The sequence below is a fragment of the Leptomonas pyrrhocoris genome (assembly GCF_001293395.1).
Source record: "Leptomonas pyrrhocoris isolate H10 chromosome Unknown, whole genome shotgun sequence".
In the NCBI taxonomy this organism is placed as follows: domain Eukaryota; phylum Euglenozoa; class Kinetoplastea; order Trypanosomatida; family Trypanosomatidae; genus Leptomonas; species Leptomonas pyrrhocoris.
In genome coordinates, this window is record NW_015438368.1 from 355233 (window position 1) to 370050 (window position 14818).

At 57.8% G+C, this 14818-nt stretch overlaps 4 protein-coding genes and 1 non-coding gene across 6 annotated transcripts; all 5 read left to right on the plus strand.

Annotated features, from left to right (window-relative positions):
* Nucleotides 1-273: 273 nt before the first annotated feature.
* On the plus strand, nucleotides 274-2821 carry ABB37_05925 (hypothetical protein; the record flags this gene model as incomplete). Its single annotated transcript, XM_015804152.1, has 1 exon — nucleotides 274-2821. The coding sequence occupies exon 1, from the start codon at nucleotides 1664-1666 to the stop codon at nucleotides 2819-2821; it is 1158 nt and encodes a 385-aa protein (XP_015657286.1). The 5' UTR covers nucleotides 274-1663.
* Nucleotides 2822-5172: 2351 nt separating this feature from the next.
* On the plus strand, nucleotides 5173-9156 carry ABB37_05926 (hypothetical protein; the record flags this gene model as incomplete). Its single annotated transcript, XM_015804153.1, has 1 exon — nucleotides 5173-9156. Exon 1 carries the CDS (start codon nucleotides 5554-5556, stop codon nucleotides 9154-9156), a length of 3603 nt encoding a protein of 1200 aa, XP_015657287.1. The 5' UTR covers nucleotides 5173-5553.
* A 619-nt stretch (nucleotides 9157-9775) lies between these two features.
* ABB37_05927 (hypothetical protein) lies at nucleotides 9776-12189 on the plus strand (the record flags this gene model as incomplete). Of its 2 annotated transcripts, none has more annotated exons than XM_015804154.1 (1): nucleotides 9776-12189. In XM_015804154.1, the coding sequence occupies exon 1, from the start codon at nucleotides 10039-10041 to the stop codon at nucleotides 12187-12189; it is 2151 nt and encodes a 716-aa protein (XP_015657288.1). In that variant the 5' UTR covers nucleotides 9776-10038. The 2 variants fall into 2 exon arrangements, with proteins under 2 accessions (XP_015657288.1, XP_015657289.1); XM_015804155.1 differs by having other exon boundaries at nucleotides 9824-12189.
* A 358-nt stretch (nucleotides 12190-12547) lies between these two features.
* On the plus strand, nucleotides 12548-12619 carry ABB37_06054. The gene has a single exon. It is a non-coding gene; the product is annotated as a tRNA-Arg (tRNA).
* A 118-nt stretch (nucleotides 12620-12737) lies between these two features.
* On the plus strand, nucleotides 12738-14766 carry ABB37_05928 (putative mitochondrial hypothetical protein; the record flags this gene model as incomplete). The annotated part of the gene is made up of 1 exon (XM_015804156.1): nucleotides 12738-14766. Exon 1 carries the CDS (start codon nucleotides 13102-13104, stop codon nucleotides 14764-14766), a length of 1665 nt encoding a protein of 554 aa, XP_015657290.1. The 5' UTR covers nucleotides 12738-13101.
* Nucleotides 14767-14818: the final 52 nt, after the last annotated feature.

Genomic DNA, 14818 nt, shown 5'->3' on the forward strand with positions numbered 1-14818 from the left:
TTACTATCGGTAATGCATCGACTGTGCTGGTAAGTTTTCAGCTGCGTTGAAGCGGACGATAAACCAGAACACCGCTCACTCTCTACATGTTGTGGATCTACGGCGACATGGACAACCTCGTCTCTCTCTCCTTTCTTGTTCTTTTTTTAAACTGTTCACCTTACGCCTTCTTTATCACTATTCATTCATTATTAATTTGTTATTTTTCCCCTCCTTCACGTATTCTCTCTCTCTCGCTCAAACCGTCAAATACTGGCAAAAACTGCTCTCTCCAGTAAATCCAAAAGTGGCACCTCACCTTCTGGTTGCGTGGTGCGGTAACAGAAGAAGAGCATCACCACAGCGGTTTACCTCTCTTTATTCCACTGTCGCTTTTCGTCTTCTTTTCTTTTGGCTGTGCCGTTCTCCGAGTGTGAGCGCGGAGTATCCGGCTCAGACAAGCGCCCCTTCTTTTCTCCCCTGCGAGTTTTTTGTACCTTTTTCTCTCAACGCCTTCTTGGAAGGCGGAGCGGCGCTGCGAAGGTGTTCGTGCAGCGTACGAGGTGAGGTGTACGATCCTCCTTTTCCCACCAATACTCTCTGTATGTGTCTTCTTTTATCTTCCTTTTCATACACTGCTTTGATCGTAATATTCTATTATAATTTTTCTTTCTACTATTGTTTTATTATTATTATTTTAGTTTGCCTTGGCAAAAAGGACACGCTGCCGCCCGTCGTGTTGTTGTTTGTTTTTCCCCTTGCGCTTCATCCTTCCTCTGACCTGTATCAACCCTCTCTTTCTCTCCTCTACGGCTTAGCTGCCACGTGCGCTTCACAAGACACGCGCGATCACGCAGCGCTGAAGGAAAGACACGGCCACACGGCGAAGAGACGAGGTCAGGTCGAGGCGAAATTAAAGGACGCAACTCAAATTTAGGTGTCAACTGCGTAGAGGGCATAAGTGAAACAAATAGAAGCTTTCTTGCTCCGCAGGATTTGTGTGTTCTCGAACTCGATTCCTTCTGTCTAAGATCAACGGAGTGCGTGTAACACCTTCAAACTTCTTTTTTCTTTCTTCTTGGTGGATGTTCATTTCCAATAAAGCGCTACCTATATTATTATTTCTCCTCTTGCTTTCTCACTTGACCCGTCAGATTCTCTTCTCCCGCTGAGCTGTGGTTTTCTTTCGATTTATTCTTATTTACTTCTACGTACTACCAAACGAAAGCCAACAACACATTTTTCTGTTCTGACGATCTTCTCCTCCGTCTATATAACCCTTTTACAGTCCCTTTTGTTGTTGTAGTTTCTGCTCCGTCGCAAAGAGCAGTAACGGGGAAAAAGAAATTGCCGTGTCGCCTTCTTTTTTGTTTGAAGTGAGGAGAGGAAGCAAGTACGACGTGTTGGGCGACTTTCTTGATTTCCTTTTCTGGTGTTGACCTGTTTGTTTGTCTGGCGGATAAGCCTCTGTGTCGGCGTTTGCTTCTCAGCTCTCTTCCTTTTCCTCGCCTGCAACTTCGCGCGACTCCAACGCCACTGCGGTAGTTTTCTTTTGAGGAGGATTGTGCCAGGTTGACACGCAGGCAGAGACAGGTTGGTGCGGGCACGTGCGCAGACCCCTCCAAAGAAAAGAAAGAAGAGGGGCTTTTAATAAACGCTTTTTAGGTGAAACTAAGAGCAGTACATGGCTTCGCCAACAGCCATCGGTATCGGCGTCGGTGTAGCCCTCGGGGTTTTAGTGGTCGTTTCTGTGGTGGTGATCGTCGTGGGGCTCTGTACCAGTAACACCCGCACTCGCGACTTCACCCGCGAGCGAGAGCGGCGCGTGGAGCGGGTGCGTGAACGTCATCAACAGGAGCAAGAGCAATGGCGAGAACGGCGACTACGCGACGTCGTGCTCTTGCTGATTGAGCGCGGCGAGGCCGTGGAGGGCGTGCCGCTCGCCTTTCAGCTGCCAAACCGGCCGGAGGTGCCTGCTCGTCGTGCCCTGCGCAACCACCGTGGGCAGAACACGCAGCGCCAGGAGCTCGAGATCGAACTCGCGAACGAGGACGAGAACGGACGCCTCGACGCCGCGGCGCAGGAGATCGCACGGAAGCCGCTGACGGAGCTCCTCGCGAACGGCCGCCCCGAAGAGGCCGAGCCGGGACCGGACGTGATGCAGCTGCTGCTGGACGGGCAGGAGCTGCAGCAGCACACGAGCTCCGACGGCGATGACGACTACCTCCTCGATGAGGAAACCTCCGCGAGTGTGACACCGTCGCCCATTCTGCTGTCGGGGCGGACGAGTCGGATCCCCAGCTGCCCACCAACACCGCAGCCGCAGCCGAGCCAGCCGTCCTCGCTCGCCAACCCAGTTGCACGCCGCACGCCACCATCCACCACCACCGCCGAAGGCGACGGCGCTGAGAACCCCGACGCGGCGGAAATCGAAGCCCGCACCGCCGCAGCGCTACGGGCGGAGCAGCAGCGTCGAGAGGCCCGTGAGGCCGCCCTCCTGCAGGAGCTGCGCCGAGAGCGTCGCCGCAAGCGCCGCAAGACTGCCGAGGAGGTCTACGGTGAGCCAGTCGACTACCTCCCCAACCCTGAGAACGACTTCCTCGACCGCACGGCGGCGGCGGAGGCGGCGGAGGAAGCAGCGGCGAACGCAGCCCCGCAGTCCCCGCTGTGGCGCTTCCTGTCTCCCCTCACTCCCTTCCGCGGCAACAGGTCCCACAGCAAGAAGTCCGCCTTCGCGGATCGCGTACCGGAAGGCAGCACGACTCTGCAGGACACGCGCGGCTCGTCTGGAGCGCCGGCGTCGCCTCGGAAGCCCAAACCCTCCGGTCGATCTCCCTTCTGAAAATCCGGCCGGGGAAGTGAGAGCAGGGAGGGCTTGCTGATTTCCGTCAAGTCCCCCACCAGCCCTCGCTTAGACAAGGAGATGATGCAACTTAATACACCACAGCAGCAACACCAATTCATGCGCACGCAGGCGTCGTTGGAGGAGCACGCCGTCGGTCAGTATCGGCTGTGTGACTCGAACGACAAAAACGGCATTTCGCCGGTTGGCGTCGCCGCACGTCCCAAGCTGCGGCCCGGCCCTCTGTTTGCGTCGCGAGAGGAGTCCCAGCCGCGGCAACACTCTTTCCAGCAGCGTGTGCCGCTGCCCCCGCCGGTCGGCTCGGTGCACAACGCCAAGGGTGGCAGCCCCGGCGTTGTACTGCCGTCGCAGGGCGGTCTGCAGACGCCACGGTATGCCTCGGAGGTGACTCTGGAGTACAGCGCCATCTCCTCGCATCGGAGCAACGTCAGTGAACTGGAGCCTAGTCATCACACGGATCCAAACGAAAGCGCTGTATAGCGCACGCGCTTTTTTTTCTCGTTGTTGTGGCTCCGCCTCTTCGCTTTCTGTTCCGGTTGCCCGTGTTAGTGTATTATGTTGCTTGAACTTGCTGATTGCCATCTACGTGTAGTCTGGCAAGTTGGTATATTTCTTAATCCCCTTGTCTTTATCCCTGTAGTGCCACCTCATTATTTTCTTTTTCTAATTAAACCCGCTGAATTCAAGAAGACTTGATGGAAGTTTGTGTGCGAGCAGGGAACGAAATAACGGCTCTATCTTGTACGTTATTCATTTATTATAGTAATTCCGATATCGTTTGTTCGCTTGAGCACCCAACGGAATCATTTACTGAGCTCTTTTTGTTTGCTTCCTTCTCGCTGCGTGAAGAACATTCTTTCTAGTGTCTTTCTGTGTTTTTATGGTAGTTCGTGTTCACCTCTTCATGAACACGCTGAAGAACGCCCCTCGACGTCTCATCGAGAGAGATGGTGCCGTGTGAGAACACATGTGTCGCGCACCTTTCTCTCCTCTTCTTCCCTTCCCGGAATTTTATCGGCGCGTACATTTATTTATGTATTTTTTTTTCTTTTCGATGGCTTTCCGTGAAACGCTGTGCCGGCGATACACAAGATGGAGAGGAAGAAGAAGGAAAACCTTAGAGAATACTCGAACTTCGTTTTCTCTCGGTTTCTCTCTTTTTTCTTGTCGGCAAAAACTGATGATTTTTGATCTTCCTCGTTGTTTACACACACGAGACTGCTTACATAACATATATTCGTGTGTCTCTCTTATTGGATGTTTCTGTTTTTGTTGTTGGACTTTTTCTCTGTCCTCCTTTATTGGTTAGTGTGCTCACAACGACTTTTCTTTCCTGTTATATCTGTGTTTTGTAGTTTCATCTTCACGGTTGAAATCTTCAAACGTTTGTTTTGTCTTTCCTTTCTCGTGAAGAGCCAAGTGTTGCTGCCGTAGTCTTTTGAGGCGGAGCCTGCGGATGTGTTGTAGGTGATGTGGGACTACGCGTGCTAAGCCTTCCTCCTTTGCTCCTTTTGTTTTGTTTTGTTTTTTCATATATTTTGGCGTTGGTCCGGTTCTGAGTAGATGCGTAAGTACGTGAGAGTGATGTTGTCCGTTTGTTTGACGGCAGGAAAACGACTGCTTTCAAACATATCGGCATGTGTGTGTGCGGGTGTGTGCCTCTCTTCACTGCCTTATGCCGCTTTCTTGCTCTCGCATTTTAGTCCCTGCACAACCACTCAGATCCTTTCATCGCAGAGAACGTATCGCTTCTTCTTTGGTTGGTTAGTTGGTTGGTTGGTTATGTTGATCTGTTGGCTTTCCTTTTCTACTGTACGTCGCACTTCCGACCTAATTCATCTCAGCAAAGCCTAAAACTACGTATTAGCATGCAGCTCCACGGAGTGCTTTTTGGGGGGACAGCTTTTCGCGTCATCGTTGGTCGACACCGTCCCTCATACAAATACTGGCCCGTGGCGCGTTCTTCCTCGCGCCACCGCGTTTAGCGCTCGCCTGACCACAAAAAGGAAGGCGTCTGGTTTCTGGCGCTCGTGTGTGTGTGTGTGTCTTAACTTCTCTCTTTTTCCATTGGAGTTATTGGGTGCCGGGCGCTTCCCGAAACGACGGAAGCGATTTCTCTCTCTTTTGTTTTTTTTTCTCTCTTGCGCTGTCGTACCTCATTCGTGATAGGGAGCATCTCGTACACCATTTGCAGGCGGTTTTGCAACTAATGGAGGCTTTCCCGCATCGCCTCGTTCGCTTCCTACTGGACCCTCTCTCTCTCTCTCTCCTCTCCCTCTCCTTTTGCTGTGTGTTCAACATGTGCCACCCGCGCCGATTCACACACGCAAAGAGAATCGCAGCACTTCGACTGGTACTTCATACTTAAACTTGACCAATACAAGTGATTATTTCTTTTGCGCGTTGCATCAAGGAGAAGTGCGAAACCTTTGTGCGCCTCGCTAAAATTAGCGCGTCTTGATAGGACATCAGAGTGCTCTGACCTGTTCTCTTGCGTACGTCCTCTGCGCAAGTCTATCGTCAATCAGCGACGTCTTCAAGTACGATTGCATCATCGCCTTTCCCTTGCCGTTTCTTTCTTTCTCTCGTGGAACTCACCAGCATTTGCTCCGGCAGTCTCACCTTTTCGGACATTTCCTTGAAAATTGATAATTTTAAAAAGATTCTTTTTGAAATCAAAAATTACTTTTATCCCCGTTGTTGTCGAGATAATGAGCTTTGGAAAAGACTACACGGAGGAGGAGCTGGCGCAGCTCGCGGAGCTGGAAAGCGTCTTCGACCGCCTCTACCCAGCGAATTCAGCGCAAGTGAAGTTTGATGTCAGCGTTGCTCTCCTCCGCACCTACTTTGTGCGCTCCCCGCACCAAGCACGAGGCCCTGGATCGCAGTGGTGTGCGCTTTTGCCGGAGATCCACGGTGAGGCGGTCGTGCGTCTCGGGCAGAACTTTCGCAAAACGAAAAACCTGGCGAATCGCCTGCTGGTATGGCGCACAGCATTCGAACCCTCGGACAGGCTGAACGGAAGCGCCGCGGTCAGGTGCGAAGGCAAGAAGACGTTGGCGAAAGCCTGGATGAACGGCTTGGTGGAGTACTATAAGGAGCGCCTAGAGAAGTGCTTTGTGCAGCTCAATATTGGCAAGACTGAGGCTGAGTGTACCGCTGCGCAAGCCCAACAAGACGCCGGCCTTCGTGGAAGGTCTGCCGTGCGTGCATCGGAGTCGGTGGACGCCGAGCAGCTCGTCAAGCGCTGCATCTCCGGCGCACGCGCCATCGTCAACCCCCAGATGAGTGCCAGCCCCTACTTCGTGCGCGCCGTCTCCGCGTGTCACGAGATGGTGCAGGTGCTGCAACTCGTGCAGGGTCTCCTCTACATCTTCACCGCGCAATACATCGACCGAGCCGGCAACGACGGTGGTGGTGGGGCGCGCCGAGCTAGCACGGCGGAGCTGTATCTCTTCGATGACTACCTCGCCACCCTGCGCACCCCGCAGTGGCTCTTTCGTTTTATTTTCCTTTTCCTTGGTGCCATGAACCTTCTGCAGGATCCACGACGCGACGCGGCGGTGCTGAATGGCAGCCAACTGGACAACGCGATTCATTGCATTGCGTGTCTGGTGGGGGAGGTGGACGGCAAGCGGAAGAACAGCGATGTAAAGTCGACGTTGGATGCGTTGGTGCTGGGACACGTGAAGAACTCCTGCCTGTCAGAATTCCCGCCGCAGCAGACGCTGGACATGCTTGCCCATTCGTGCCATAGCGGCACTAACAGCAATAACACTGGAGAGGAGGCTGCCGGCACCTTGACAGACCCGCTCGCACGTTGCGGTCCGCTCCTGCAGCAGCTCTTGGTGCGCTACCCAAGCTTCATGGCCGGCATCACGAACTTCACGCGTCGCAGCGGTGTGGAAGAGTGGGGGGTGTCGGTGATGCAGACGGTGCTCTTCTGCTGGGACGTGCACACGCCTCCGCTGGCCACCTCGGCAGAGGTGGGAACGGTGCGCTACTGTGTCCCTGGGTCGTCAGGGAGCAGCGAGTGCGTTGGCAAGGAATTTGCCTCGACGGTGGTGTACAGCATGATAAGAGAAGCACTTCGACCGTTGCTGTCGGCGCTGCTATCTATGACGGACTCCACAATCAGCAGCAAAAAAGGCGTTGCAGTAGCAAGAGCAGCAGCGTACGGGCCCTCCGATGATGCAGGCGCGGAAGAGGCGGCAGCTGGCAGCGGCGATGCATCTCCTCTGCTGTCGTCTGCCGAGCAGCAGCTCTGTGCGCTGCTGCTGGGCGTTGTTGAGTGGATCGACTCCGTTGCCTTCTCCGATGCCGCTCGCATGACACGTTGGAGCGCCTTGGATGTCGGGGTGCAGGTGATGCGAGAGTTCAACTTGGGCCGGTGGTGCATGGGCCGCGTGTTGCGGGAGGTGCTGCAGGAGGGGATCGCAGCAGCGCTGCAACAGCTCGAGGCGCAGGTCCGCGCCGCTCCTTCAACCGGGGCAACAACAACAGCAGCACCGGATGATCCGTTGGCTGCCGTGGCCACATCGCTTCTGCGGTACCTGCTGCGTGTGGAGCGGATATGGTACGCGCTAACGGAGCACACGATTGAGCTGGACAACGCGGCCTTTGACTCCATGCGCGCTATGGGAGTGAAGACGATGCCAGAGGCCGTCGCACCAGTGGACGTCGCTGCGGCCGACAACACGCAAGGCACGGCGTCGCGCGCGAGCTACGATACCGGCCTCTTCAAGGATTACAAGTACGAGTTCTACGAAGCCGTGCAGATGGCGATGAGGGCGAAGTGGCCCAAAGCCTACGCAGACCTCATCACGGACCCTCTGCTGTACAGCATCCACGGCTATCTGGTGCGCGAGGAGAGCGCGATGCAGCGGGGAGTGGGACCACGACTCAGCGGCGGTGGTGGTGGAGTTCTGGCGGCTCGTCGTAGTGCTCCTGTCCCCCTGGGAGCTGACGGGCGTGGGGCAGGTGTGAAGCGGCCACTTCCGCCGGGGCGTCCTCCTCGGGACGGAGACGCCGGCCCCGCCACACGCGGACCGCCGGAGCCGGAGCCGGAGGCGGTGGTGCTCACCTCCCAGAACGACCTCCACGGTGCCCTGCGCCTCGTGCGCTGCATCGTGAACCGCGATCACTTCATCCACCGCTTCACCGTGACGGTTCGCGAGCGCCTGCTGACGCGGCCCGCGCCCGACGTCATCTCCGACGCCGACCTGGAGAAGAACAAGAAGCGGTGCGAGCTGGAGGTAGATATGTTCCTGGCGTCGTGGCTCAACGACACGGCGCTGCTCAAGACGGTGCGGGAGCTGCACTCCAACTACACACCGCAGACGACTACGTTTAGCACGGCAGCTGGCGGTGGCACGCAGGTCGTGGCAGCAGGTCACGGCAAGGACTTCAAGCTCTCCAGCACCATTTTGGACTGGCGGCTGTGGGGCGACAAGGACACCGCAGCGGCCGCGACGACGGCGACGGCGACGACGCTGCCGAACACCGTGGCGGAGTTGCGCGTGGTGGTGGCCACGCAGACCGCCACGCAGTCCACTGCCGCCAATGCCCCGTTGCCCTTCCCCAGCGACGTCCTTCCGTACCTCGAGCAGGTGGAGCAGCGCTACAACAACGACCACGGCGCCCGCACGCTGCGCTGGGACTGGCAGAACCACGTCTTCACCACCTTCACTCTGCTGTACCCGAAGGAGAACGGCCGCGTGACCACCGTAAGCGGTCCGTTGATGCTCCAGCGTCTCTTTCTCGCGATTGCGGCCTACGGTCGCGCCGGCGTGGAGCTCGGGACGCTGGCGAAGCGCGCCGGCATGGAGGAGAGGCGTGTGTACACGATGTTGAAGCGCTGCGTGGACCGCGACCGCCTCCTCGTGCGGGTGGGCGAGAAGAGAGACGACGGAGCGACCTCGCCGTCCCCACCGCCCACCCCCTCACCCCCGCCCGCCGCGTCTCCGTCGATGCGGCTGGCGCTCAACTACGACTACACCCGACCGCCCAACCTCCCGCGTGGCGACTTCACCTATTGGCCCAACGTGGAGCGCCGCCGCTTTGCCACGCGTGGTGTTGACCAGGACGCCACCGTCAAGAAACGGCGTAGCATTATCCAGACATCGATCATGCAGGTCATGAAGCAGGTGCAGCGCATCCAGCACGACGACCTATACGCGATGGTGCGTGAGAAAAATGCGAAACGCTTTGAGGTGACAGTGCGCAACTTCAAGCAGGAAATTGAAGAGCTGATTGAGAAGAACTTCATGGCTCGCGCGGAAGGTGACTCCAACGAATACATCTTCAGCGCGTAGTGATGACGTGTGTGGTGGGAGAGTTGAGGGGTCTCGCATCTCTTCCTCTCTCTCTCCCTTGATGAATCTCGTGTCCTGTTCTGTGTTCAAACCGTTTTCTTCTTTCTCTCTCCATTTCAAATATGCAGCGGCGGTGCTGTGGTAGTTTCTCTTTCTCTTTCCCGTCCTGCGCAGCGAATATCGTTGTGCTTGCTCTATTTCATCTTGCCTTTTGTATCGCAGCGAATCACGTTCGTTTACACATCGTGATGTGCTTTCCCTTCCTCTTCTTCTTTGTACGCGTGTGTGCATTGGTGACTATACCGGTACTATGGTTGTTGTCTTGAAAACTCTTCTTTTGAATTCGGTGGATGCTGCTTTTCTCGAGGTGTGAACGCGTTCTGCATCAACAGCCACCGCTTCTCCGAAGCAGCTGTTCACCTTGGCACTTTTCCAAACGCACGTAGGTGAGGTGTGATGAATCACGAGTGTTGTTGATTCCATTGCTTTCTGCGCCCGTCTTCTTTCTACCGTGTTGTATCGGAATAGTGGAAAGTGATCCAGCATGCCTTCGGTTTTCAGGGCGGCCTTCACTACCTCGCAGTATTTATTCGCTGTCTCTCTCTCTACTTCCCTTCTCAGTGACTTCAAATTTCCCTGCAACGGAACTCTACTTGACAATTGGGCAAGCCGATTGATGGGCCGCCGTCAGCTGCTCTGTGCTTTTTCCTCCGAGCAGTGTTCCTTCTCACTTCGGTGGCCAACTTTGTGTTGTGTAGCTCCATTTGCTCTTCCACGCAGGCAGGAGAGGGGAGATATTGTGTCGCACACACGAAGAAAGTGTGGGTTCCTCTTGGTGTGTACCGCGTGTTTGCCGCAACGGTGTGCGTACCGCGTCTCACCATGCAGACTCCCTCCACGGCGACAGACGCGCCGAAGTCGGAGCGCGGTCGCCGGCGTCTCATCTCGCGCGGCCGCACCCTCTATGCCTCTCCGTACGGCACCATGCAATCCGCCTCCACAGCAACTACGACGCCAGCACCCACAACGTTCGGTGCCCACCCCACCCACGCATCCGCCCAACAGCCGTCATCGTTGACTCGCCGTGAAACGGCCTCCCCCACTGCCGTCGCTACTGCTGCGGCTTCTACAACCACAAGAAAGGAAAGAAGCCGCGGAGGCTCGGTCTCCACAGTGTATGCGACGAAGCCGCACTACCCTACGAGATCCGTCAGCTACGCCGACACATCCCTCAACTCCTCTTCGCGCACCGCAGCGGCGACTTCGCGTGTGCCGGCGCTGGCCGTTTCCGACCTCGCTGCCGCGCCGTCGCGGCTCCACTCGACGACGCTGCCGGCTGCCAAGCCCGCAACGAAAACAATCCCGATGGCGAGCGTAGACGAGCCGGAGCAGTCCACTGTGCGCGTCGGCGCCTTCATCGTCAAGCGAAGCAGCATCTCGCCGCGCCCGGGGCACCCAACGGGCGAGAGTCCGTCCTCGCCGTTTTCGCCCTACACCGTTTCTCCCGTCAGCACTCCGCGTCTGTCTCAAACCACTCCGTTTGGTCCGAATGCGTTGACCGTTTACGAGCCGTGCGATCTCTTCGATCTGCACCACGCCTTGCAGCACCGGTTGGTGGACGAGCTTGGGTGGTCCCTGCACTGGTACCTCGACACCGAGACAGAGATTCAGCAGCTGGAGTTGGCGAAGGAGATGGAGGAGAAGGTAAGGACGAAACCAAGGAGTGTCGCAGATAAGACGAACGTCGCTGTCACTGTCGCCACGGACGGTGTGAAGGGCAGTAAGGGCGAAGCAGTCGAAGCCGCAGCGAAAAGATCAGGCAAGGCTCGCGACTCAGCGGGTGCGGCTCTTGCGGAGAGCGGCGCTGCTGCTGCTGCCGTTGTCACTCCGCAGCACAGCGACCCAAACACACCACAGAACTACCGCGTAGACGCACAGGGCCGTCAATTGCCGTACATCAAACAGAAGTCGCAGTTTGGTGTCATGTCGACGCGCGTCGAGTGCGCCCTGTGCCACGAACTCGCGGCGGTGCGGCGCTCCGCCTTCGCCGTCACACCACGCTCGCGCCTCAGTCGAAGCCCCTATGAGTTTCGCCTTGCATCGCTGCGGCGATGGCTGCGCAAGCGCGGCACCGAGTCCCCCGCTGACGCCCTGCTGGCGTCTTGCCTTTCAGTCGTGGCCCAGCGCTACCTCGCCTACCTCGGCATCGCCGACTGCTGGACGTCGCTGTTCGTGACGGCCGGTCTGCCGTCCCTCCACGCCGCCGCCGCCTCCACCGCCTTGCCCACCGCCGCCCGCGAAAAGGCCCTGTCCTTTCCAGCGACGTTGTCGACCCCCACCCGCCTTGACCGCGTCCCGCTCAGCTTCTACGTCCTCCCCGCCCTGTGCCGGTGGAAAACGCTGCAGCCCGCACGCGTGGAACGGCTTCTGCGCACGGCAAAGATGCATCCATTTTCGCTGCTGCGGTGCTTCCCAGACGTGGCCAACGGCACATCTGCGAAGGAAGCTGCAGGGGTGAGCTCGGTGGCGTCGTCCGTTGCATCATCCTTGGTCTTCTTCACGATTCAGCAGCAGACGTACCTCCCCGACGTGCGGCGCTCCTCCAGCCGACGGAACCAAATGGCTTCGCTGGGGGAGTCATGTGTGTGTGATGTGTACCTTGTGGCGTCGAACGCGCCTGACGGCTTTCTCTCCTCTTGGGCAGCAGCGGACGGCAGCGCTGATGCCGCCACATCCACTACCACCGTCGCTTCGGTGTGGGGCCACGTGCCGACGGACGAAGAGAGGAACGGCTGGAGCAGCGGCGATGGAGGCCAAGATGGAGCTGGGCTGCCGCCAAGTGGTGAGCTCTTCTACATTGCGAGTAGTTTGGAGAACTACCTGCGGCTGGGCATCGTGTTTGGGTGGGTTTATGGTTGGCAGATGTGCTTTTCTACAGCGGGGCCGCCGTCCAACTCGGTGCCGTGGCTGCGGTGGATCAACGCCTCCGCCTACGCGGCTGCGACGGCTGCCAACTCAGAAACCGCCCCGTGAAGACGTAGAAGGGAGAGATGCTCGCTGTGAAAAGAAGCTGATGGGTGAGCTCAGGAGTCTGCGAGAAACGCCAGGCAGGGATTTCAGACTGCCGAATCCAGTTGCTACTGTAGCGATGGATGTGGAAGTTCTCGGTTGGCGGTCTGGTTGTGTTCCGTGGTGCGCAGCTGCGTTTATGTGAAGAGTATGCCTTTTTCGTCTCGTGTGTGTGTTGTGGGTGTGCAGTGGCTCCCTCTCTGCGCATGCAACATGCCACTGAAGCGAACTCTTGGGGTTGTTTTTTTCGAAGCGCTGAGAGAGCCGAAGCTAGTACAAAAAAAAGGAATGTGAAGATGTTCTGAGCCGGAAAGCTCCTCAAGTCCGTGTGGCTCAATGGAAGAGCATCTGACTACGGATCAGAGGGTTGCAGGTTCGAATCCTGTCACGGATGACTTTTCCTTTTTCCCGGGAGCCCCCGAAAGCAATCCCCAAAAGAAGCGCCACCCCAAGACAACAACAAAGAAACACCCCCAACCCAACCCCCTTTCTCTCCCCGCCCAACGACTCATAGATTCATCCAATAGTGAACTTCATCTTTGCGGAGCGACCATGCGGCGTCACCTCTCATGCTTCACGCCGCCCTTCGGCTGCTCGCCAACGCCGCCGTGCTGCAACTTAATAAGGTCCTCTCTGCCGGGGACGCTCACGCACACCGCGAGGTCCTTCGCTCGTCAGCCTCCGCCGTCCGAAGCGTCTTGCAAACGCGCTTTTCCTCAGAGACAACTCCACTTTTCTTCCGTGCTGTCACGAGCGTCTCGTAAACGCCTCGCTGCAAAACCTACCAAAGCAGCCCAGCTTGCCGAAGCAACCAGCGACAACCAAAATCTCTCAACCCTTTCAAGTGGCAGGGCGGTTTCGTCCTCAGAGAACGTGATGTGCCCCGCTGCCGACTCGCTGGCTCAGCGGCAGACACATGATGTCGAAGCTCAGCGCACGTACCCAACTCCACGCCCGCCACGCCCCACCGTTACCGTTTCCTCTGCTGCACTGCTGCAGTCTCTCGAAGCGCAGCAATCCCCATTCGCCGCCACCTTGAACAAGCGGCTTACTCCACGCCACACCGGCCCGCGCGGCGCCGTTGCGGATCGGCACTCGGCGCACCAAACGGATGCGCAGCGCCACGCGGCAGACGAGCTTCGCACAGCGGAAGACAGCACCATTCAGAGCGACGGTTACGACCCGGCACTGGTGATGCGGACAGACGGGCGCCGTCGCCAGGTGCGTCTCAACCACGTTCAGCGGGAGCTGATCTGGACCGCGCGTCAGGCACAGTACCAGGGACTGCTCCAGCGCATCGTCGCGTGCTTGCAGTCTCACCGCAGCCCCGTCGAGAAGTGTCAGACACTCTTTGCGCTGCATGACGAGGCAGTCCATCGGCACCTGCGCCTGCGCGCCGACACCTACGAGGACATTTTTCACACCCTCTACAGCGTCGGCGTGCGGCGGGGCGGCGGCGGCGCCGGCCATCCAGGCAAGGCGTCGCTGAGCCCAAGTGCGCAGCTGACGGCAGGCGATGCGCAGTGGGAGAACGATCTGAGTGGCCACGCAGCGGCCACCGTCCGTGGTGGGTCGCTGCCGGCGGAGTTGGCCTCCTCGGCCGCCGCCTCGAGCACCGTGTTAAGCACGCATGGAATGGAACACGTGTGGGAGATGTACCGCTACTCCGTCGACAGCGGCACCGACCCGACCGCGCGTGTGCTGCAGTACGTGATGGGGCTGCTGGAGCACGCCTCCGTCGCCCTTGCCGTTCGTCGCGCCGCACCCTCTGCGTCGACAGATGCGCGTCTCGGTGCGAACCACTCCAACCGCCGTACACGCAGCAGTGGACTTCTCCTTGTGGAAGCGAAGGCGCACTCGCTCATGATGGACGCCGATCGCTTCCACCTCACCCCGTCCGAGTACACCATCAACTCCTACATAGGGATCTGCGAGGCCTGCGACAGTATGCACCTTGCGGTAGCACGTGTCACGGACTACCAGACACGGCACGAGCGGCAGCCCTCCGATGGGATGTACGCCCGACTCATCACGGGACTGGTGCGCTGCGGTCATTACGAGGACGCCGTGGCGGTGGTGACCACGATGCAGAACGTACCCATGACCACTTACCTGCTGAACGCGGTGCTGCAGGCTGCACGACACTCACGTGACCCCGCGAGCGTCTTCACCTTCTATCGGGCGTTATTCTTCTCTCCCGCGAGCCCACTGCGCGTGGGGGCGCAACGCAATGCGAAGGACCGCCGCGCTGAGCCGTCAACGCGCTCGGGCATTCGCCTTGTCCCCTCCCTCGTCACCTTCTCTATTCTAGTGGAGGTGATGGAGGCGACGCACAGCGGAGCGGAGCTTGATTTTGTGCTGGCGGAGATGCAGCACTATCGCATCAAGGGAAACGGAATGCTGCTGAACAAGCTCCTGCGACTCATGGAGGAAAGTGGTAAATCACAGGAGAAGAGTGCGCTCCAAAGTGCAATGGAGAGGAGGCAGATTCGGGTCTTTGATGAGCACAAAAGGAGGGGCAGCCTTCTGAGCCCCACGTAGGCGGCTACATTGACTTGCTTTGTGCAGCTTGGTAATTTTCTTTTTTCTTCTC